Genomic DNA, 24,793 nt, shown 5'->3' with positions numbered 1-24,793 from the left:
GGGATATGGGAAGGAGCTTTGTAGGGTGGGTGGAAGCAGCTGGGAGGGGTGGAGAGCACAGTCTGTGAAAATCAAAGCTTCTCTGTCCCAGGAACACTAGAACTGAGGAATTTTGCATTTCCAAGGTGGTGAGCCTTCTCCAGACCCTGTGAAATATGAGCCTGGGATGTGTCGTGTTAAACCTCTTGATGGGGAAAAGGCAAGTGTAGGGGAGGAGGAGAGGGAGGCAGAGGAGGCAGAATACAGAGAGCAGAGGCCAGAGGCCCCTGTTTGGGTGCAAGCACCAATCTGCTGTCTGTGTGAGCCTGCCTGAGTTGCATATGCTGTCCTTTTCTGTGTGCTCAGAAAATTGTGATAAATAGAGGTCCAGGCAGGGAAGAGCATTTATTTTTATTTGCCTATTTTTGTCATTCACTTGACACCTCCAGATGAATGGTGGAAGCAGGAGAGAAAGGCTGTTCTTGTGCATGCAGCCCTGGGTGTGGGGCAGATTCTAAAGACAGCTGGATTCCTGCTGACCCCTTGCAACCTACCTTCACCTTGGAAATATCATCCAGTGTAATGGTCTGCTTGTGGCAGCTGTGCCAGCATCCCTGTGGAGTCTTTCAGTCAGAGCTGTGGACTGGCAGTTTCCATGCTCTCCAGCTGGGATAGCTCAGGTGCTGCTCTCTGTCCTCTCCTCTGTCCCATCAGGTACCAGAGTGGGGGTGGAAGGATCTCCTCCCGATACTTCAGCTCCCAGCAGTCAGACAGAGAGCACATAACCCACAGGGTGTTCTGCCCCTCTGCAGGGCATGGATTCATCATGCCCCAGCACTGCCAGGAGCTGCCATTCCGTGGACAACACCTTTAGTCCCATTTCCTTTTTGTCTAGAGACAAATTACTTTCAGCTTTCCCTTTTCATGAGAAAGCATTTTCAAGTGTGCAGACTGCTCACTTGTGTCTTTTTTCCCCTTCCAATTTTCTCTTTCCAGCATGCCAGTGTCAGTAGCCCCAATTCAACAGGGACCCAGGGGTGCTTGTAAAGCATCATCCCCTCCCTGTCAAAGCCAAGTGAGGAGGATGAAGTAAAGCCCCAAAGCATCGGGTGGATATGACACTGTGCTTAGCAAAGAGGGCAAGAGGAAAATGTTTGATGCCTTGTTGGTCCACTGAAAGTTAAAATTGGCAGCAAAGACATCAAAGCAGGTGTGGGGATGCTTCTGCAGGATTTGCCAAGGACTTCTGTGCTCCTGTCTGATGCTGGGAGCCAGGGCAGGGGAGAGGCTGCAAGCACAGCCTGTTTAATATTCTCTGTCTCTCTGATCTCCCCCCTACCCTACAGAAGCAACACGTCCCCTGTTTCTGCAGAGCTTGTCCTGAGCAATAGCAGCATCTGTCAGGGGTTATGGTGGCATTAGCCTCATGGAGCTGGGAGTTAGCAGTGCTTGGCAGAGTGACAGTTCTGCTGTACCTTACATAAATCTGTATCTTGCATAAATCTGTCTCTGCCTACTCTGCCAAGGTGTGTGGTCACCGTTTGTCTGATTCTTCTTGCTGCCCACAAGGCCTTTGTGTAGAAGATCATATTGCTTGAGAACCTTCATCTTTCTTCACTCCATACCTTTTCTCTTGTATCATTCCCACAAAGTCCTAAAAGGGACCTACCTTAAACAGGTGTTTATTTTCAATTAAATACCTGTCACCTGCTCCTCACAGGAACTGTAGAAGTCTCCCTGTATTGTTGTGGAATTGAATTCCTTGAGCCTCCCTGTGGCTTTGGCCCAAACCCCAGCATCCTCTTCCTGCTGACTCCTGCTCTGGGCTGTGCCTCACCCTGGGTACCCACAAGGTACCTACCTTGTTCATCAGTACTTCATGGTATTTTGTTGCCTCTCATCTGCTTTTTTTGAGCCTTCTAGACCCTTCTGAGCCCAAAAAATAATAACTACATCAGTTCTTTGCTGTCTTTCAGTGTCTAAGGAAATTCTACAGGAAAACAAGAAATCCCTTACTAAGCATATCATTATATCCCCAACCATACTTGTTCCATGTGTTTTCAAACAAAGCACCTGAAAAGAAAATGTTGGCCCCTTGAAAGCATCTCTGGTCACATGAGGCTTGGCCTGGGCCACTCTCTTGTCTCCATCTCTGCTCAGGGACATGGCCAGTGATCTCCTGTGTCACTTTGGCACACCCATCTGCCACCAATTGCTTCACTGTGTTAAGGCTGTAATAAAGACCTGTTCTGAGCATTGTGGCAGGCACCAGTATAACATTTCTGTTGGTCTGCAGGGCCAAGTCCTTGGGATGTATTGCCCAATAAAATACAGCAGCTCCAAAGGAGAGTGTGATCTGTCAGGTAAACTCATTGCACCTCTCAGTGAGAGTCTCCACTGAGACTTCCTCAGGTGCTGAGATGGAGGTACTTGAGTGTAAGAATACTTAGTGCTGGTATTATTTATGATTGTTTGGTGTCTTGTGCTGGTGAGCAGTGAAGGTGGCACACTCTTCTACCAGAGGTTATCCAGGGGGGGAAAAAATAATCCCGTACTGTGTTATAGCATACATCCTGAGCTCTTAAAATGGAAGTTTCTGTTTTGTCTCCAAGCCTTTTTTCTTTTGTAGGCAGACATAAGAGCTGTAATACCAAGTGAATGGTATGTACTAAGTCTATACAATGGCTCTTAAAAAAAAATAATTACATATGGTACAAGAGGGAGAGGAAACCACTCCATTCCTGTAAATGGCCACTTAAGATGTAGAGAATAAATAACTGCAATAAATAATCTGGTATAGCTGAGCTTTAGCATTTGGGAGTAAATCAGAGCTCTTTCCCCATTGTCTGCCTCGGAAATGGAGTTGGAAGGAAAGACTCCACTCAGAGTTGTGGCAAGGTGCTGGAGAGCCCCTGGGAGCGTGTAGGAGTCTCCTGCTCTCCCGTGTGCCTCGCTACCCTTCCCCGTTGGCAGGCGTGTGCCGCTCTCCGTGCGAGGGCAGAGACTCCCTTCAGTCTGGCTCTCCTCTCGTGAGCAAGTGCCAGAACAGCGCTGGGGAATCGAGGCTCTGCCGGCGGAGCCAGCGCATCCCCGGCTCTGCCCCTGCTGCGCATCCCTCCATCCCTCCCTCCCTCCCTTCATCCACCCATCCCTCCATCCATCCATCCATCCCCACCTGAGCGGCCGCTCCCCTGCGCCGTGCGGGCTCCGCTGCCGCTATTTAAATGCGGCTCGGGGTGTCTGTGTCGCTTTAAGGCACATGTGATGCTGCTCTCCCGGGCAGGGCTGTGCTGAGATCGGCTCGGGCACGGCAGCAGCAGCCGCGCTCCTCCCGCCGCCCGTGCGGAGCCGGCGCTCGCCGCTCCTCGCCCTCAACTCAGAATCGCCCCCAGACCGCTCCGAAAGGCTCCTCGAGCGGCAGGGCGATGCTAGGGAATGATTTAAAGGTGAAAATGAGAAGGTTTCCACCCCTCAAACCTTGGCCACTTTTCTGACGGCGGTCTGAGAGCTCAGATGTCTTCTTTACTCTGGGAACAGGATTTGTAACGGAAAAGAGATATTTTTTTTTTCTACTTTTAATCCTGATAAAGAAGATTATTGGGACGCTATAAAAGAAATCCCCTATTGTGGTACAGATGGATTTAAAAAAGTATTAGATCTTTCCGATGAACACTACTAGAGTGCTCTGCTCTTGGTTGGATTACTCAGGTAAGGAGCTTCCTCAGGATTTAAGATTCAGAAAGCAGATCTGAATCTCATCAGATAATAAGTGGAAAAAATTCACTGCTGTGTTTCTATACTAGCGATAAGATGATCTCTGGGTAAAATTGTGTGTGTGACAGTTTATTGATGAATGAGTACCTAAAGAAATGTTTTTAAGAAATATTGAGTTTGGGCAAAGGTAGTTTGGAATAGTGCAGTTTGAGAGAGATTTTTATATTTTTGAAAAAGCCCAGAAAAATTAATAATAAAGGCTGAGTGGGCAAAGTAAGTCTGCTGTCCATGTGCTAAGAACATGATACCGGAGGAAAGACACAGGAGCATTTAGCAGGTTATGGAAGTTTCGATCTTCGGCTGGGATTTTTAAAGTTCAGTTTAAATAACCTGAATACCTGAAATTCTCCTGCGTGAGACTCACCTTTCCCTTTGCCTTGTGGTATAAAAAGCACGGGAGCACCAATTATGACAAGAAGGTGTTAATTCCTGAAGACACGGGAAGCCTCCTGGGAGCTCCCTGATCTGAGGAGATTGAACCTATTTTGCAAGATAAATGGGTCTAAAAAGAGAGGAGAAAAAGTGTATTGTATACTGCAAAGCAAACAGTTGGAAATGAAATTAATTATACACCAAGCAGTGCATCAAGCACTCAGTACAGAGAAAGGAAGAGCCTCATGCTGATCAAAATAATGTTTTGGTACTCTCTATTAATTATACTTGTCAGTTTATGTGGTTCATTTCAACTAATTAGACTTAAAAAGCTTCCCAAAGACACTGCTGCTTTAAAACCAGGGCAAAAAAAAAAAAGGATTTATGTGCATATATTTTATTACCACAGCATTTCACTATTTTAATTGTTCATCTTCCTACGGTAGAAATCCCCTGATATTGCATGCAGGTATTTTTTTGGTTTTTTTTTTTTTTTTTGTCAAGGCATGATTTTTTTTCCATGTGAGAGATTTAATCTTTCAAAGTCTTTCTTGCTCTGTGAAAATGATGTTCAGCTGATTGGATTATTAGATAGAGAGCAGCATCCCGTCATTGGCTGAGTGAGGAGAGTGCCTGAAGTTTGATTAATTTGGCCATCTGAAATGCAGCAGAAGGTGCTGTTAAGGGAACTGGACGATGTGTAGCGTAGCTGAGCCTTGCAAACCTCCTGGTCCTTGCAGGCACTGAGAAAGAGCTGCTGAAGTTAACGAGTCACAGGGAAATTCAGTTACTACAGCCATCAACACAAGTATGAAAACACACACTCGTCTGCACTGGATGGCCAAGTGCACCAGCAGACAAAGAAATTGCCTTTTCCTTTTGCAAAGGGAATATTTTTAAAATCTTGACACAATCTGCTTTGTGGAAACATCAAATCTTCTATAGAACATATCTGAAAATCTGTCTGGTCATACTCCAGTCTTGTACATGCACAGGTCGAACAAAAGGAAGCTGATTTCATCTAGGGATTAGAACATAATTCTGAGAAACAATTACTTGGTTTGGTAGACAGAAGCATGATTAATAATTAATGCTTGCAAAAGCAAAAAAACCAAACAACGTACTGTTACGTTCTGGGTCAGTAATAACCTTTTTAGTTTTGGGGATGGAGTATTCTGGCAGTGTCTTGGATATCTGAGGTTGTTTTATGCCTTTCTGCAATGTGTTTAAAGCAGCTTTGATACTGTCTGGACCTCATGTTGGTTTTTCCAACTGCTGCTCTGAATTTTTAAAATTTGGTTTATATTTTTAACTCCCGTGTAAATTGAGCTATGGATCAGAGTGAAGATGTTTTCCAGCTTCTTTTTATATTGTGGTTTTTTAGTCCTCAGATTATTACAGTTTGATTTTTACCACTGAATTATTAAAGTTATCTAGGCTCCTGTGTTGATGTCTCTTTACCTCAGCTGTCCTTTTTGGGCATGACCTTTGTTGTACAACAATTGCATCCTGCAGGGGAGAATAATAACCAAAAGACATTTAGCAAAAGGAGTGAAAAAGAAAAATATAAAAGACACTGTTGTAATGGAAGCTGACTATTCTGCGTGCTGTAAGGCATTGGATAATAATGTGTGTCTAATATTTTGTTTAGAGAATGGCAGTGGTCTCTGCAATGTCCTGGGTCCTGTATTTGTGGATAAGTGCCTGTGCAATGCTGCTCTGTCAGGGGTCCCTCCATCACACTTTCCAGCAGCATCACCTGCACAGACCAGGTAGGACTGAGCTCAGCTCTGGGCTTGCAGGCTCTCTGCCCGTGCTCGTGTCTGTCTTGGTAAATGATTGACTCATCAAAATTCTTTTTATCATTTAAGTTTTATGAGTTGTTTGCCTTTTTATTGCACAGCATCTGTTTTTTTGGTGAGCCTAATGTGTGTTGTGCTTTGCCAATCCAATGTGGGAATATTCATCCTTTAATGTCATTTTCTAACAATTTCCCAAGGTAAGAATCCCATTCTGGTTAGGGGTTCCGTTTCTGTGTCCTTGTTTCTCTCTCCCCTTCTCCCCATTTGGTGAAGTTCTGGAAGCTCTGTAGAACCTGGGCACTGTGACAGCACAGCTTTGTGGAACTTTGGACTCATCTGACCCAAACTGGCCCCGGGCTTGTTCCTGAAACCACCAGCACCAAATCTCCCTCAGTGCCCCGTGTGAGCTGGAGGTCAGGTGTTGGCTTGGATTAAAGGAGACACTCTCACTCTCAGGTTCTCAAGTTTACCTCTGAAAATTGATGGGCCTGCAGAAGTGTGACCTGGGGGAGAATTTTGGATTGTGAATAGAGTGCAGTGCCTGTAAAGGCAGAACCAATCCCACAGGTTAGCAGTGGAGAACACAGCTCTCTTGGACTGCTGGGTCTGCAGGGACAGCACAGCAGTGGTTTTATCGTGTTTTTATTAATAGAAATGGATCACATAACCCCTTCAACTGCTAATTGCACTTTGAAGAATGTGCTATGCTAAAAATTGAGGTGGTGGCATTTTCTAGCACAGTATTTTCATCTGCTTAAAATTAGATGGGCCAAGAATGTCGTTTTGCCAAATATGAATTCAAAGAAAATGTGGGAGAGGCTTTAAGAGTTGTAGAAATGAAAGATGGAAAGTGTTAACTCACAGTTATGAGTCATTTTACAATGTAGAAATTAATATTTTAATGCTTTTTGATTGAATGACATCCCTTCAAAGATAGATTGTCTTGAACACAGGTTTTTAGTAACTTTAAAACTCAAAGTTTTCCCAAGTAGATTTCTTGCCCAGAAGTCATAGGTATTGGCATTGTCTTGGTTTGTTGTAATAAAACATAAATGTTATAGAGGAAAATCCCAAATCCTTACTAGGCCAGGTCTCAGTGCCTGTGTCAGAGCATCAGATTAACCAAGGGTGTTACCTTTACCCCCTGGCACTGAAAATGTAAGAATGCTTGAAGTTTGAGGCATGAGGGACTTATTTGGGACTTGCAGAGATTTATTATAATGCAATTATCAGTAATGCTGCTGGTTATTTGAGTGTGTCCCTAGTGAAGGAAAGGGGAAAAACAGCCCAGCTAAGCAGATATGTAAAAGGAAAATGTAATATCATTTTATGGAATCAGTTGAAACAAGTGACATTATGAGAAAAAATGAGAGCTGGGCAGATCCAGAGCTCTGCAACATTTGCCTAAGCTTGAAAAATCACCTTTTTTATGAAGCAAGAACAGCAAGACACTGAATGCATACCAAATGTTGGGGAAATGTGAAAAATGACAAAATCTTTCACTCAGGGATGTGCTACAGATAGAGTGAAGGTTTTACAGCTGCCTCATCACCTACTCAGAAGCAGCCAAGCTTTCCCTCCTGCGAGCCTGGCTCAGGCAGCTTCTCTGCACCCTACATGAATAAGATTGATGGTGTTCTGATCCCAGGCAGCCAATTTCAGTCTCTCAAGAAATAATCCACTACATTGACAGATGAGTGGAATTTGACATGATGTTCACCTCAAATTCAGATTGTGCTGCACCTGGGAAGTACCAGCCAGTGAGTGTCCTTTAGGGAAACTCTTAGATATTTTGGACGATTTCTGCTGTCACAACAGAAAATCAAGACAGTGTTTTTTTTATAAGGCCCTGAATTTGCAGTCTGCCAACTGAATGTGAAAGGTTGTACATAAAAGGGATGGAAATATGTTAACTAGCAAACTGAGTGATTTTAATGTATTCAACTGCAGTCCCTGAGCACACCCTATTTTTCATATTTATATTATTAGGAATGCGTAGCTTACTTTTAGTTAGAAACTGTGTAAGTAAGATTGAAATGTTCAGCCAAATAAAAGTGAATAAAAAAATGGATGCAGATGAGCCAAAGCATAATTTCAGTAATTTAATATTTTGTATATGAAATTTAAACTTATTGAATCATGACAAATAAGCTGTAATCACTAGTATGCTCAGCATACCTTTTCTTTCAGTTTGTGATCCTCCATTGATAATGAGCTGCTCTAAAATAAGAGAATTTGAGCAGTTCATCATGGGGCCACTTCGGTACAAGATAATTAAAAAGGCAGATTCCACCCCATCTTGTGCTTCTCATACTTGATGAATAGAAGAGTCTCACTGAGCACAGGAAGGTGCAGGTAAAAGATAAAATCCTTTCAGAGTGTATTTAGCATAATAAACTTGAACTGAACACAGTGGATTAGCACAGTGAATATATCCATCTGGACCATGGCAGTTAATCCAGTTTTGAAACCCTGGAAATCAAGGGCAATATATTAAAAGGTTAGTTTATCATCAGAGATTTCTGAGCTTGATCTTTTTTTTTTTTCCCTGAAACTTTCTTAAAGAAGTATCCAAATGGGCTGAAATAGATTTTTACATACTCTGCAATCACAGAAGCTTAAAGCCTCTTTCCAGTGCAGAATATTTTTTTTTTCATTTTTCTAATTCACTACTTCTTTATTCAGTTAGATGACTGAGCAGAAGGTATGAACCTGGAAACAAATGTGATAAACTGCTCTACATGACAGTATTTGTGATTGACTGTAGCTTTATTTTCTGTGAAATGTTGGCAGGTGGGCACAGGTAGTAAGGCCATAGTTAATACTGCTTGCTTATGAGATGAATTATGCTGTATTATTTGTGCCTGTTGATTAATTCTTTCTTGTCTCATTAACACGGTGAGAAGCTTGAGTGCTGCTCTTTAGTGCCCTTAAGTATTGGTGCCTGTTCCTTTTGACCTGGATAGGAGAGGAGGAGACCTGGGAGTAAACCTGCAGCAGCCCATTGCAGTGTAATTCCCCTTGGGCAATACTCATGGCTTTCTGCAGGGTTTTTTTATGCCTATATTTCATTTTCACAAAAATCATGTTAGGCAAAGGATGTGTGAAAGCATTCACAGGAAATAACTTTATGTGGAAACAAATCTCCATCTTCTTTGCAAGCTTGTCATTTCTGTGTGATTTAAGAAGAACAGTGGTAATGAAAAGAATTCCATGCTGGTTGTTTTAGTCTCTGAGATAGACACAGATGTAGGGCTGTTGAATTGGCCTGAGGGGTTAGAGTGCACATGTGATTTGCAGAGTTATCTGGTGCCTGTGATAGTTCATTGATCATCTGATTGACAGGATTGATCCTCCCAGCTGTAGGAAGTAGATGCTGGGATTTGGTGACACAACAAGATATTAGCAAAGTACAGGATTCAAGTTAAAAAAAAAATAAAAATGCAGCCATCGCCCTTTCAATCATGCAAATCTGTGCAAAATTTTGACTTTGTTCGATATTGGATCTGTCAGCTAATCATGGGTGACAACTCTGGCCATGTGTTACTTGGAAGGACATAGGATTCTCCTGTAAGTTTGTGCAAATGAAATCAGGCACTCATCAAGTTAGTCCTGTGTGCAGTGTAAAGATGTAAGGCAGACACAAGCAGAAAAAGGTACCCACTGTAGCAGTGCTGACATCTGCAAATATGTTAATTAAAAAAAGGCCTGTTCAGAGGAAGAAATCATGGACTGAATCAAGGCTGGAATTTTAGGATGCTAAACATGAAGTACTTTTATTGCAACAGTAGTTAATGATGTGCCTATTAAAAATCTTCTCAAGAAGTGATTCTCTGTACTACGTGTTGTGAGATGTTGTGAGATGGAAAAATCAGTCTCAAAGCAATTCTGCATCGACTAACAAGGAACATCAACCTAAGGATGCTCTGAGCGTGTTTCTCAGTAGACAGCATTGTGCAGAAACTCTAGTCTGTGGCTGTGAGCAAAAAATGTCTTAGTTCTGATCTTGGCCTTCCCACTGATTTTTTTTTTTTTTTTTTTAATAGCCTTGAGATAAACTGCATATTTTCACATTTCAAAAGGTCTGCTATTTTCATATGCCCCATATATGTGGCTATTCAGTTCAAAACGGGCAGGGTTTTGAATCTAATTCCTCAGCAAAGTGTAAATAAAATGTCTCTACTTCGTGGAACAATTGAGATTTGGAAGATGAGTTCAGCAGGATTTTTGCTCCTGATGCTGAGAGGAGCAAGTAGTAACTAGGTAGCTACTATATAAGAGTTTCTATGATTAGCAAGAATTGTGTTTCATTAATCACACGGTGTGAATGCAAACTGTTGCCTTCACTATTCAATGTTCAAATTGCCAGGCAGGAACACAGCCAGCTGTGGCCGTGAAAGGCGACAGCTATTGTTTCTTTCTGTGTTAATTAAAATGAGCAAATTTTTAAGTTCTAAGGTCTGATTCAGTTTTCATTGACACAAGCAAATGCCCAGGAAGCACCACAGTGCCCTGGTTTGTTCACAGTCAGAAAAATCCTGCTCACAAAGAGCTGTTCCAGTCACTCACTGGAAAGATCTCCCTGTGATACCTTTGTTATACACACCTGGCCTTCACAGGCTGCTCTTGAAAATGTGAAATTACCAACTGCTAACTGAAGAAATCCAGGTTGTAAGTACCTACTGTGCTCCTGGTCACATCCAAAATACATTTGGATGTATGTGGACACGTATTTTGTTTAGGAAGAGAACTGATGTGACAAAATCAACGCTTAAGCATGAAGTAGGGTTTCTAGCAGCATGATGGCAATGAACTGCCTGCTGTGCTTGTGTGATGGGCTTGTTTACAGCAGCAGACTTGATCAGAAGAATTGCATCCTGTGATTTTGATTTTTTGATTTATTTTTCTGAAAGAATCAAACTTCTGAAACAAAACCAGCGTGGCTCCAGGGTGTGGTTGCAGATAGGGTTAGCCATGGGGGTTTTTGGGGTCTGTAAGCTGTTAGTTGAGACACAGGGAAATAAAGGGGAAGGGATAGATTGGCATTGCTAGGGGTCAGGCAGTGGCAGGAGGAGAAGGGAAGCTGAGATCCTTAGAGCTTGGTGCAGGTGGAGGAGAGCTGTCCCCAGCCACTCTGCTGAGTGTGATCCTTGTTATGATCCAGGGAGATGGGGCAGCTCCATGGGCTGTGAACAGCAGCGTGGGCAGTGGGGCCCTGAGCAGCCCAGGGAGAATCCCCAGGAGCTGCTGGAAGTGTGGCTGCATTCCCTGCGGGTACCCATGGGAAGATGGTTTGTAAGGATAGTGCAGAAGACAATTTTCCTCAATGAATTACAGCTGTACTGATTCAGAGAAGTGGAGACAGCCTTGCCTGCCCAGTGAGGATGGGGATTGTAACAGAGTGGGAGTTATAACAGCTAGTCCAGAGTAAGTTACAATTGCAGTTTGGGATGGAGTTGCTGGCTGTGCTGTGAGGAGGAAGGGACGTGTTTGTAAAGGGACATAAGGTAAGAGATGCTGTGTGAGGGACAGACAGGGTTGGGCAGCTGGGTATGGGGCAGGCTGGGTTAGTCAGTCATGCCAAAGGAAACTTGGAGAGAGGAGAGAAAGAGTCAGAGCTGTGTGGAGCGCCTGAGAGAAAGCAGGTAAAGCTTTTAATAAAGGACTGATGATGGTGTCAGTCCAGTCCATCTCGACAGAATTACTACAGGTGCCCGTTCCTTGGGAGTGCACTCCCGTGGGCACCCTCACTGCACATCTTGTGCAGAGCAGCAATGGCAAAGTGCTCCCAGAGGGATAATGGGATGATGCCTCCTGCACGGGTGTTTTGACACTCTCTGTGCCCTGGTTGAGTCTCCCTGCTCTGCCCTTCCTCCTGGCCACTCCTGTCCCCATCCCTTGCCACTCCAGCTCTCCCTCAGGCATCTCTGCAGGTGCAAATCAAATCCCTCCTGCCCTGGGGAAAGAGGGGCCAAAAATCCCCTTTAGCAGTGCTGGCCCTGGCAGCATCTCCTGCTCCCACTGTGCTGAGCCTCCCTCTCCAAGAGCAGCCTTGGGGCCCTGGTGACTCATGCAGGGACCTTTCAGTGCACACCACCATTTGTAGCTCTCTGTCGTGGTGTTAAAGACTCTGAGAATTCATTCCGCGGTGGTGAAGTCCCCAGGAAAATTTGGCACCTACAAACATAAACCCCAAAGGCAAACTACATTGCTCAGCACTGAAGTATTTCTGCTGATAACATCAGAAATGTGCCTTTAATGATTAGCCTGCTTTAGTCTAAGGCTCATTTATATTTTAAAAGGTAATATTCTAGTGCATTGCTATATAAGATGGACATGTTTTCCCCTATAAGTTTGATATTATTTTATCCTGTACTGTCTATAATCTTTGTATTTCCTTCTGAATGTTTTTCTTTCCACTCAAACCAAACTTTGCTGTGAGCAAGATTATTTTTTCCTGGTGGAACTCGCCATTTTTTGCTGTTTTCAGATGCCCTGTACAGAACAGTTTTCTCCAGCTGAACTTATTCCTTTGCATGGGAGTGATGCTGGAGCTTTCTGTTCATTGTGCCCTGGGTAGGGACCACGAGGACTGCAGCACAGTTGGAATGTAAATTTATGAGACTCAGGCAGTGATGCACAATGAGGAATCGGGGGTGTAAATTAAGCTGAATGAAGTTACAAAGCCCAATGTTTCTGTGACTCATATTTCTACGCTCTATTTAGATTGTTTTTTGACATCTCTCTTGCCTTCTGTATTTCTTTTGGAGAAACAGTTTGCCTCTTTTCTCTCATAGTGGGTAAAGAAAACACTCCTGCCCTTCTTGAAAGGTCACTTCAGTGACAGCAGGGTACAGGATCACTGTTGCTATCATGATAATCAATAACTGTGTCCTTCTATTCCATTGTAATCCTTATTTTGAAAAAACAGCTTAGCTTGGGAGCTGAATTGATGGGAGGAATGGAACATTTTACTAGTTTTTGGATGATGTGAAAATGATTTCTTGAGAATCAGCAAATGAAGCACATGAACCATCTGTTGTCTGGGATGGGCACCCTTGTTGTGGTGCAGTGTCTCTGAGTTCCAAGTAACCCAGGGAATAACCTGCTCTCCATGAGCAGCTCCCTCCCAGCCACACGTGCTGGGAGATTTTTGGAACTGGGCACAAATATTTATTCCCTGAACAGTTAAGTTTTATTTGTATACCATGTACCTTAACCAGGCAACTAAAAACCAGCTTAAACAGTGATCCTTGTCTCTCGATTATCAGGAGAGCTGTTGGTTCAAGTTAAAGAATGTTCTTAATCCATCCTCGTGCAGGATCCAAAGATCCTGCTGGATTAATTTAGTTTGCTGTAGTTGACAAATCTGAACCAAGGACCCTCATTTTGAACCTACCAAAACACAGTGAGCAAAACACGCTGCCAATTAAACTGTGTACAAGTGAAAATTACATCTGTAAAGAACTTGATTAAAACCTCCTATGAATTGACATACCAGTTTGTTGGAAAGTGAGGAAACTGGGACCCTGATTTTTCTGTGTCAATAATGTCAGCAACCAAAGGCTCTGAAAATCAGCCTGGGAACAGGCAAGAGCCTCAGGATCTAAACTGCTGCACACCCTGATAAAACTTCATTTTTACTGTCCTCATTAATGCTCTCCAAAACTGCTGCTAAATATTTCTGGCAAGCAAGGCTTCAGTGCAATTGTACTGTGTTGTTCAGGATTTATTAATTATAATCTTTTCTTGCAGAGTCTATTTATATTTGATCATGACATTAATTGGTTGCCAAAACAAACTAGAGTTAATGGTGTTTAATTAAGTGGTTGAGAGCAAGCAAGGACATTTTATTTGGAAAATTGGTTTCATTGATTTACATGTTTGTTTCCTAAAAGATCATGCAGAAATGAAGGGAACCTATTGGTTAGCACCTCTTTCCTATGTGCTGCCCAGGAATCACAATAACACAGTGGTGACTTTGAACATGTTCAAGAGTTTAAAAGTATCTGTAGTTCATATATTTGCCTGTATAAACACATTAAAAAGTAAGTGTTCACATTCTAAATTTAAATAAAGCTGAAAACCAGACAGAAATGAGATCAAATAACACTGAAACTAGCATTAAGGCCGTGTTCAGAACACTGCATTTTGAAAAAAACACATTTTAGAGAAGATCTTTGCTTCATTTCTGGACTGGCTAAAGGTGCTGAGGATAAGTAAGGTATGGTAAAATACACTGAAATATGACTAGATAGATATTTCCTGTAATTATATTCATAAAAATAACTCCATTATTTTATTTCTGTGATAGAGTAATCCCTACACTTTCTATCGTGTTTAAAAATTGGCTAATTTTACAGCTCAGAAACCTTTGAACACCAGCCTATTTCATGTTTTAAAGCCAAAATTGGAAATGAGTAGGAAACTCTAAGGACTTAATATTTGGGAGTTTTGTTTGTTTTGAAGAATCACTTTCCAAAGTTGAAACTTTAAGAAGTGGTTTGATATCTTTGCGCCTTCTTTATTTCTGCCTTGATATTCCTCTTTGAGGGGAAAAAAAAATTTTCAGTGTAGGTATCAGCAGCTACCCAAAACAAGTCATCATCCTGATAAAGGCATAAATCTTGTCTGGAAGCATAAATTCCAGCAGTGGCTGCCTTCTTCCCAAGAGGAATCAAGACCACAGAGAGTTCAAATTCAATATCAGGGTGAACATGAGGAGGGTCTTGTGTGTCCTTCTGGCTGGTACCAGCTCTTGTTTTAGTTCAGAACAGCTCTGAAATTAAAGTAGGTGTGGTATTTTCAGAAGTTGCCTTTATTAATACAAGGATATACTTTCCATTAAACAGCAGAGATCGGGGGGGGGGGGGGGGAATCTTGCTTTAATCAAAAGCTCTCACAGCTAAGCTAACACAAATGACTGTGACTTTCATTAACGCATTAAATTCCTCTTTTTGGTTGCTTGCATGGGGTGCTTTCAAATTTGGGTGGTCAGCCAGTCAGAAGTCACTGCTGTGTGGAAAAAACCCCAAGGGATGAGTTGATGCTCACAGAGGTTTTTTGAGTTTGTAATTGTTTTCAGTGCGCTGGGGCAGGATCTGACAGAGAATGACTGTGTCTAAGGCAGCTCCCACATCGGTAGTATAATTATTTCTTTAGCAGTATCTCTTTCTGAGGCTTTAAGATGCAGCAATTTTTTTTTTCCCTCCAGGTAATTAGAAACTGTGTTTCCTCAGCTGAAATCACTGTGCTTTCTCCATTAAGTCAGCTGCCTGGGTGGTGTTTATCCTAACCTTGTTTTGAGTTTCTCCAACAAATAGATGACTCCTTTAGTTCTAATTTAGTTTCTCTTGGTATTTCTATTATCTTTTTCTAGTTGGCAGGCAAGGAAATCAGATGTGCATCAAATGAAACCATTTGTCATGGATTAGTGCATGCAAATGCCTTGATAACAGCAGTAGACAAAAGCTGTGAGTGTCTGAGCACTGAGTTAGGAAGAGAAAATTAACAAGGCCAAAGCAGCACTGATAGCTGTCCCTAAATGAGATTATTCAATGCCTATGAGCAGGACAATGCTTCTGTGCCCTCCCTTGACATTTGTCCTCTACTCAAATCTTAATACATCAGGGAAATTCACAGTGAAGCCTGTGAAATGGGGAAGTCTGTGACAGCTCCTGGCTTTCCCAGGAATACGAATACATCAGGACTTTCCCGTCCATTAAAACCCATCTGTAGGCCCAGCAGAGGTGGAGGATGGGACTCACAGGTGGCCAAAAGTAGAGAAAAAACATAAATGCTCCTCCAACCTTGTGTATCCCAATTTGCCACAGCACACTGGGAGTCAGGAGAGCTGCCAGGCAGACACGGTGAATTCTGCTGAGGTTGAATGTATCCTCCTCAATGACTTCTTTGGAAATATTTTGCATTTCCTTCTTTCCCCGAGGGCAGAATTGGGTAATTGCTTAATGCTGATTCCTACTGTTGATAACACGCTGAATTGAATGAGTTGAGTGGTTATTAGATATTTATCTCCTGCTTGTCACATGGTTACTCCAGTTCCATTATGAGCCTGCTTGGTCGTTTCTGAGTCCTAAGAGGTAAAACGTGAGCTCGGGAGTTCCCCACTCAAAGGATGGAGGGAGGAAAAGCTGAAACACTGTTGTAGGAAGGGGAATTTTGAGATGTCCTGACTGGGAGCAGGCTGTGGGCAATGAGCATCCAGGGCACATTGTATTTCTAACCCTCCAAATTCACCCCTGGGAGATCACCAGACACAGAGGCTGCCATTTAGTGCAAAGTCCAAAATGTAGGCAGATTAGCAGCTGTTTTCTGTAGGTTTTTATCCTGTTTCAGTCTTAAATTTCCTTCTCTTTCCCTCTAAGTCAGTTTCCTTTGTTTTCTCTAAGTCTTCTTTTATGTATGCTCCTATGGCTCTCACTTCTGAAAAAGGCTTTCTGAACTTCCTCCTCTTAGTCAATGCACCTTGATGTGGTGTTTGAGCAACAAAATTGTTTGATTTCATCCCAATTCAAGCACCAGTGATATCTTAATATCTAGATATCTTGAAACTAAATAGTTTCAAACAGTTCTATTTAAAAACATCAAAATTGAGCTCTTTGATAGAAAAACTTGAAATTCTAGGAATAATTTCCTACTTCCAGATATTGACAGGATAGATCAAGTGTTTTCTAAGAAAAATGGGGGAAAATATAAATCATAACCTCTTCTACCCGTAGGAAAAACTATTTCTGTTGATAAGAATCTTCCTGTGGGAAAGATTTCTTAGTGGTTTCTGGTGTCTACACAGCCTACATGTGTTTTGATTGGTACCTTCTACAAGCAGTGTGGTATTGAGCAGTTCTTTGTACCAGTCAGTCCTCTGAGGTTCAGGCTATGCAAGCCCCCCTTAAACCCTGTTCTCAGGTGAAATGAAGGATTTCTTACATTCCTTTCTTGTTTTTTAGCCTATCAAAGGAAAAGGTGTAATCTGTAGTGTCTAGAGAGGGAAGAAAGCTACAAAGTAGTATCAGATTTATACTGCAGTCCTTCTGATGAGGACTGTGTGTGTTTAGTATGCTGCTCCCTACATCTGAGGGGCTGTGCTCTTTAACAGGTGAGAAGAGATTATCTCTTAGTCCTGACAGAATCTATGAATCAAAATCTGGAGGGGAAATTAATGCAGAGTTTAGACTGCAAACCTGCTTTCAAATGTAACTATAGTAAAATAATTTTCTCTGTATAATGCATTATATAAATTAGTATCTTAAGTTTCAGCTTTCTTACTCTGAGCTGTGTCCTGTCTGCTTTCCAAGTGCTTTAATGTCCAGATTTCACATAGGAAGCAAAGATATGAACAAAACTCAAATATGCCTTTGTCAGGAGGGATTATTCTGTATTTTGATAGCACATATGGGTCTCAGAACCTCATTTGCTATAAAGGCAGCCTAGTTTTACAGGGACTGTAGCAAACGCTGCCTGTTTGGTTCTTGCTTTTTATGAGCAGCCCAGGGACAGCCTGTGCACATCCAGCAGTGGAACAGCCATCAGAGGGAACAGCTCTCCCCCAGGAGCCATTTCTGGGAGCTGGGATGGAAATAAGTGAGGTTTTGATACTCAGCCTCGTCTGGTGGCTGCCAGATGATGTCCTGCAGCTGGTACCCAGAGCAGGACCCCTCCCTCGTGCTCTGTCCTTGGCATGCCTTGGGCTGCCTGATGGATCAGGGAGCCTCTCAGCTCCCTCTTTTCATGGACTCAAGTGCTTTGCTGTGACCCAGCTCCAGGCTGCCTTAAACTTCCATGGTGGTTCAGCTGTAATGGCTCACACTGCCCCAGCTCAGAGGTGTGAGGAGCTGGTGCTCAATTGACAAACAAGCTGTGTCAGGGAATGTTTCCCTGTCCAGGGAATGTCCAGGCTCTCAGCTGAGCTGTGGCAGGGCAGTGCCAGCTCTGCTTCAATGGTGGAGCTTCCCACTTTCTACTTAACTGCTTCCTTAAAGAGGTGAGAAGATGGGGCTTGTCTCAGGACAGAAAGGCTTCCTCTTTAAATACGTTTCTCACTTGAAACCTACACTTCTCACCTGAGTTTGGTGCCGTGCTTCCAGCCTTTCCCAGGCAGTCTGAAATGGATTCTGTATAACTTGGTGTATTTTTTGAAATGTGTCTGACTTGCTAATATTACCTGCTCACTGTGCCTCAATATTCAATTCTTGCAGGCCAGCTACAGCAACATGGAAACTTATGTCAAAAGAAATGTCATGTTACAAAGGGGAAAAAAAAGAAAAAAACCCATAGACTATTTATTTTGCTATAATTTGAAAAAAAACCCCAAAACTTTATCTCTTGATTGATTCTAAAAACACAGATTACTCTGAGGAAATCCCTAGAAGATGTGCCCCCAAAAGAGGACTGTGCTTTGGGAATCCTGGGTGGAAAATAACCTGTAAGTGTTGTTTTGTTTGGCCCAGCCAAGGGTGTGGGCACACACACTCAGTGGGGACAGGATGTTGTTAAGGTCCTGCATGTCCTTCCCCACTGATGGTGAGTTTTGGGCTGTGGCTGCAGAAGTTTTGCTTCTCAATTGTTGGAACCTAGAAAACCTCCAAGCTGGAGAAAAGTTCTCTCCATGATTTATCTCTGTTTTGGCAGCACCAAAGCTCAGAGGTTTTGTAGCTATTTATCAGCAATTTTTTTGTTTCATGTCAGGACTTTTCTGCACTTTTTGCTGTCATAGAATGAATTGTGTCTCATTTCAGACTGGAGTCACCTGTTTGGACTGGGGAGTCCTGGCATGAGATGCTTTTACTTCTCTCATGCAATGAAAAGGTGACTGAGCACCTGCTGCCCTCAGCCTGGCTTGCAGAAAGTATCTGAAGACTCTCATAAGGCTTTGGGTATCAAACTAAAACTTGATTCCCTCTCTGCTGATGAATTAATGTAAAAAATGCTCATTGTATCTCTTGTGGTAATAAGCTTTCACGTGCTTGAGTAATTGAAGCAAAATTTCTGTTGTGACAATTGTTTTAGTTTGAGGGAATACAGGGTAACAGTCTATATTTTGAAAAGCAGCGTTGCTTTTGTTGTGTGACTAAAGTACTGTAAATAATTGATTTTTTTTTTTTTTATATGACAGCCAAAGCAAGGTATCAAGTGTTGTTTTGGTGCAGTATTTACATTTAGAAATTAGTTTAGAACCACTCAATTGTTTTCCTGACTAAGTGGAAAAGAAAAAAATAGAAAACAAAACCTGAAACATTTGACAAATTTCTAGACACTGAAAGAAGAATGAGGAAACGGCCAGATAAATAAAAAAGACTAGGGATAGTACTGCTTCTTTCCCTAAGTAGATTTAATTCAGAGTATCTCTAATGAGAAGTTGTGTTCTGCTTTAGGGCTGACTCTTCATCTTTCTCCCTAAATTTGAGCTGTGACGTTAAGATATGGCTGGAAGTGAGAATGCATTCCAGCTAAGAGCAGGGATGGAAGAGTTTTGGTGGGCACCTGGAATCCAGCCAGGGTCACCCCACCACACCAAGGGTTTGGGATTTTTGTTTTTCAGCACCCAAAGCACAAACCTCTTTCCAGAGCCTTGTGATGCCTGCTGAAGCCCCAGCCCAGTTTTGTGATGTTTCTTCTTGCTGGTTCCCAGCTCAGTGGATGATCTCTTGCTGTCAAATCTTAGAGCCCCAACTTTCTGCCAGCAGAAATAGAACAGGGTGTAAAACACTTAGGATTTTGATGGCCCTTCATGTGGAATAGAAAATGTAGATTCATTTCATAGCTGACAAAGAGCTGATTATTTATGTTTCTTAGAAAAACAACGAAGAACGGCCAAGAATCTTTTTTTACCATTATGGATGACTTTCCTTGTATTTTCACACAGTTCTTTTTTGAATCATGACAAAGTGAGATTAAACAACAAACAGCTCTTGAGATCTGTCATTTTCTTTCCAATGATTTGCATAGGATGGTGCCCATAAATTATGGAGGCAGTTACTGGATAGTGTGAATGCACAAGTACTTTGTGATATAATTTTGAGGAGCATCTTCTGTATTATATCTGTAAAATATAATTATGCTATTCTATAAAAAAAGCTGCTAAACATTTTCAGGATACTAAACCTTGAGGCAAGGGTGCTAATTTCTTTCTTTAATATAAAGTTGAGTAGTTTTACTCTGGATTATGTAACACTCTGCCTACCTCTCTTCTTATTTATTGAAACATCAAAATTACAAAAATCCTGTGTTTTAGACACCCTCCTTTGTCTGTAAATCCTCCTTCTGTAAATGGGAATCTTGGGAAAGATGCTGTAAGAAAAGGAGGCTTAATTCTGTTCTACTGCAAAGACTCCTTACTTATGGCTGCTTTTATTTTATGTATTTCCCTTCATTACTTCTTGAAGAGGATAGAGGAAGGGGGCAAAGTATCACCTCCCAAAGTGAGAAAGTGTGGATATGCACATGGCCAGGCTCGTCTCAGTTTTTGTTCTCTGTGGCACAGGAATATTCGCTGCCATGTGAATCTGTTCATTACCTCATCTTGTAGTGCAGAGCCCCATTTTTAGTGTGCAGAGCTGGAATCTTCACATCATTGTCCTTTGCTCTTCCCTTATTTGTCTTCTCAGTACAGCCCATAGTGGGATGTTCACAGCAGCAAGGTCCTGATGTCTCATGGGTAACTCAGTGCTAAAAGTTTCTCTTTGCCTGACCAGGTCTTGCCCTCAGTTATTCAAATATTCACAAGGGCTTGCATTCCTGCTGGTCCTGATGAAGAATGAAATGTTTTCAGTCCTGCTGTTGCCGAGAGCATCTTTCCTCATTGTCCAAGTGCCAGTCTGGAACAAGATGTTTCCCTTGGGACTGTGGCTTGTCATGGACCACAGCAGCAGGACTAGCACTGAGAGGAACAGCAGAAAATCCCTGTGCTGCACTGGCCAAGGGAAATAAATGCTGCTGCCTTCTTCAGATTCCTCCCCCCACTCCCTGGGGGAATTCCTGCTGCCCTAGCAGCAGTGCAGGTTTCTCTCAGCAGCTGCAAGGACAAGGTGTGTCAGAGCTGCCCTGGCACTGTAGGAGCCCAGCACATCCTGGTTTTCCATGTTCCTTTTCCCTGTGCCCAGGGCAATCTGGCTTTGCCTGTGCTCAGGACACAGCTCTGGGGGGCTGGCAGTGGTGCTGCTGAGCTGTGGCCCCAGTGGGGAATGCATTGTCCACTCTCCTCCCTCCACAAGGCAGAGACAAAGCCCCAGCTCACCTAGGGGTTGAAAAGGTGCCACTGCAGGCACAGGGCCTCTGCCATTCTTTGGGTAAAATCACTCACTCAGGTACCCTGATTTTTGTTATTTGTTTTGTTATCTGTCTACCTTCCCCTCCCCCCAATAAAGAAGATACACTTATACTATTTTTATTTTACATTCTGTGTTCTGGTGGACACAGCTGGGCAGACCTCAGTGCTCACAAGGATAGGCTTTCTAAATGAAGTACTTAAAACCATAAAGGATAAATGTATGAAACCTGAAACCATTATCAATTACCCCGCCTTTGTTCTTCTCTAGAAATATTTTTGTTATTACATCTTGAATTATGATTCCTGTAACAAATTCTAAAGCATATCTATTGACTCAAGTGCAGAGAATGCTCAAAGTGCCATTAAGTCTGCCATGACTCTTTCTGTCAATATTTCATATTTGAGGAAGTGCAACTCATGCTGTAAATAAAGCCATGGTAAACTGGGGGAAGGTAGTTCTTGTATGTCCATACACAGCTTTGCATCCATAGCTTTACTGTAATCCAACTCCCTTCTTGCTTTGCATTCCCCCCATTCACATGGATTTCTTCCATGAGGGTTTCAGGCACTGTGCCCTTCTGTATGTGTGGCAAGATTGAGAAGCTGCAAATCCATGAAATCAATCCACTTGGTGATCTTCCAGTAAACAACACCTGAGCTGATGGTTTGTTCAGCTTTGTGATAGATCTTAATTTGGATTTAGAGCTGTTTGCCAGCCTGGTGGGCATAGGGGTAAATCTGCTCCCCATGGGAGCCTCCAGCCTGGCAGCCTCTCACCTGTGTGTGATGCTCAGAGCCTGGCAGGGAGAGGATGCTCCAGTGATTCCTTGCTCCCGGTAGCTGTGACTGGGGATTTAAGGAAGTAGCAGGCTTTCTTTTTTTTGCCAAAAATTTTGCTTCCTTACACCTCTGGCGATGATAGGTAAATTAGTTATCATTTTTATCATGTAATAGTCTAGCGCTCTAAAATATCAAATTGTGAGCACACCTGTAGGTTAGGTTTAACTTTTAGTGCTCTTTGGTATATAGATAGATATTATTTCATTATTGGCAATATTAATTCATTATAGTTGAAGAGTTAAATATCTGGATTTTATTATTTTTTTCCCCTTCTACCAGAATCATGCCAACATCACAGCATCTTGCCCAGCTGTTAGTATATGAAGATGTTTTTTCCTTATAAGTCTCTTATGTAGTCACACAATATGAAAGAGTGGAGGATATAAAGATTTCATCTGTATGCTTTCCTGTAATTTAATTTATATTTCTTAATTTTTCAAGGAGGGAAACTTCCCCACTTGTGAGGAGAAAAAAAGAGGTAGACTATGAAACATTGCTCTTAATGGCAGCAATGAAAGTGTTCTGTGATTTGGGATGTTAGAGTAAGTCTGCTGGGAAATGGATTAGTAGGCCAGGAGAGGGTATTGTGATCAAAGTGCATAGTAAATTAATTTACCTCACACTCCAGCAATTTATCACAAGGATATCACCTCTACATGTGTAAAGATATATGAGTATGGATGTGATATTGCTCTAGTGCTTATATCTTATTCCTGAACCTAAATAATTTAACACTCCTGCTTTAACCTTATTGAAATATTAAAACCCTGCTATTCCTTAGATTTGGTTTTGTTACAACTGTTACATTACATTTTTGTGTCATTATGACACCCGTTGGTAACTGCAGCCCAGACAGGTCTTTGGCTGTTTGAATAGAAAGCAAAGCTGTTTTGGGCTGGTAAATGCAAAGAAATTTCATGATGAACAAGGATAGGCTTTGTAAAGCAGGAGGAATGACAGATTCACTGACATCAGGAGCCTTTTCAAAAAGAAGTTTTTCATTTGCTCCCCTTTGCAACTTTTGGCTTGTAGTCATTTCCCATCTCTAGAGCAGTTCTGAGTGCTTTTTCAAGTTGCACTAGTTATGCTGCACAATTAGACTTGGCTGGTAAACAGTTCATTAAAAATATCTACTTCAAAGCAGGATGAAAGGCAGCTTTCAGAGGTTTTGTTGGAGAATGGAACAAAATAAAGATCCACCTATTGTTGAAGGGCCTCGAGGTCGGGGAGTGGAGGTGGGGAATATTCACAATTATGTCCTGGCTGAATTAAGGGGGGGAAGAGTTTTTCTTTGCTTGGGCCAGGGCAAGGGGCTGTGCTGTCTCTGTGCCTTTGACCCAAACCTGCCTGGTTCCTCAGCAACTCTTTCCCATCAAAATCCCAAGTGGCTCCTCCTCGGAAGGTTTCAGCTGTACAGAATGTGTCCTTCCAGGTCACACAAAAATTCCCTCAGAAAAGCCCCAATTATCTCAGTGCCTGTGCTCAGTTCAGTGAGGGTGAGCTGGACCCTGCTGCTCCTGGGCTGCAGAGAGAGAGGATCTTCCCCTCTCCTGCCATTCCACAACCCCTTCCCAATAATTCCTTGGCTCCTGTCTGCATACCCCCACCAGTTTCTCAGAATCCCTTTCTTTCCCGTGTTCCTTTAATTAATTACTTATCTTCAGGTCTTTTAAAAATCTGTTAATTGGTGTATGTAGCTGTCTGTTTCCCCTAAAGTCTGAAACTATTTTATGTTCATCTTATCTAAGTGTACAATCAGCTAAATTAATACTAATTACAGTTTGAGAGGCTCTCTTGAATTCATTTTCTGAAGGGAGAAAAGTTTTCTTAATGTTTATTTACAAGTAGAGGTCATGAATATCCCTGTATTAATCTTTTTTGATTACTAACACCTGATAACTCAGATTGCTTCTTCCTAAAGTATTTTTGGTTCAATTAATTTGCCTTTACTGCTGGATCTAACATTCATTCTGCCGTAGTAAATCACCTGCTAATGAAAGTACATCTTCTTAAATCAGTCCAGACTTGCCTTGTTAGACTTCCATTTGGGGGAAAAAAAGTATTTAAAAATACTTACAGCAAATGTAAATAAAAAATAGTTACTTGGATAATCCATTTTAGTTGGAATTTTTCAACTGAAATACTATGACCCTTATTTTTTTGAGTAGGTTTGACCATCATTTGCATTTTCTTTGTAATTTTTAGCATAGAATTACTAGTGTTTCTTGTAGGTTTTTTCTATTTATTTGAGTCTCAGAACCTGTACTATCAGTAGAAAAATATGACCCAAGGAAACCATGAAGTGTTTTAAGGAGCTCATGGAACAATGAGCTGGTGTAAATATTGTGAGTCAGACTCCAAAACTGTTAAGAAAAAGGGGATGGAAGAAGCTGATTGTCTTGTATAGGAGAAAATCTTTCCAAAACAAGCAGTTGGCTCTCAGTTGAGCTTTCATTTTCCTTTTCCTCCATCAGCACAATGCCAGCACCAAGACCACTTTAATTCAGTGGCATTTTAGCAGCATTTCCCAGAAGACTCAGGGCAGTAGATAACTGGTCCAGGGTTATATAGAAAAGCAGCTTTAGATCCTCTGCCAAATAAAATTCACTGATGGCTCATGGGAGGGATTTCAGATGAGCCAAGTGACCCAACCAATAAAGAAGGGAATGCTTAACCAGGACACTTCATCTTAGCCAGGGCAAAACGAATCTCTTCCACTGAGGCTGGAAATTTGTCATGG

At 42.2% G+C, this 24,793-nt stretch overlaps 1 protein-coding gene across 2 annotated transcripts in view; it reads left to right on the top strand.

Moving 5' to 3' along the window:
• Positions 1 to 3,226: 3,226 nt before the first annotated feature.
• TAFA1 (TAFA chemokine like family member 1) overlaps positions 3,227 to 24,793 on the top strand; it is a 207,726-nt gene continuing 186,159 nt past the window's right edge. Inside the window, exons 1-2 of one of the 2 annotated variants that reach the window (XM_014871751.2) lie at positions 3,227 to 3,687; positions 5,777 to 5,897. In XM_014871751.2, coding sequence (XP_014727237.1) covers positions 5,780 to 5,897 — 118 coding nt within the window. In that variant the 5' untranslated portion in view covers positions 3,227 to 3,687; positions 5,777 to 5,779. The remainder of the gene's footprint in view (positions 3,688 to 5,776; positions 5,898 to 24,793) is intronic. The other variant, XM_088171286.1, reaches the window with a different exon arrangement.

This window comes from Sturnus vulgaris, chromosome 11, assembly GCF_052056855.1.
Source record: "Sturnus vulgaris isolate bStuVul1 chromosome 11, bStuVul1.hap1, whole genome shotgun sequence".
Taxonomy (NCBI): domain Eukaryota; kingdom Metazoa; phylum Chordata; class Aves; order Passeriformes; family Sturnidae; genus Sturnus; species Sturnus vulgaris.
The sequence above is the reverse complement of the archived record's forward strand: the minus strand, read 5'-3'. Positions and strand labels throughout refer to the sequence as shown.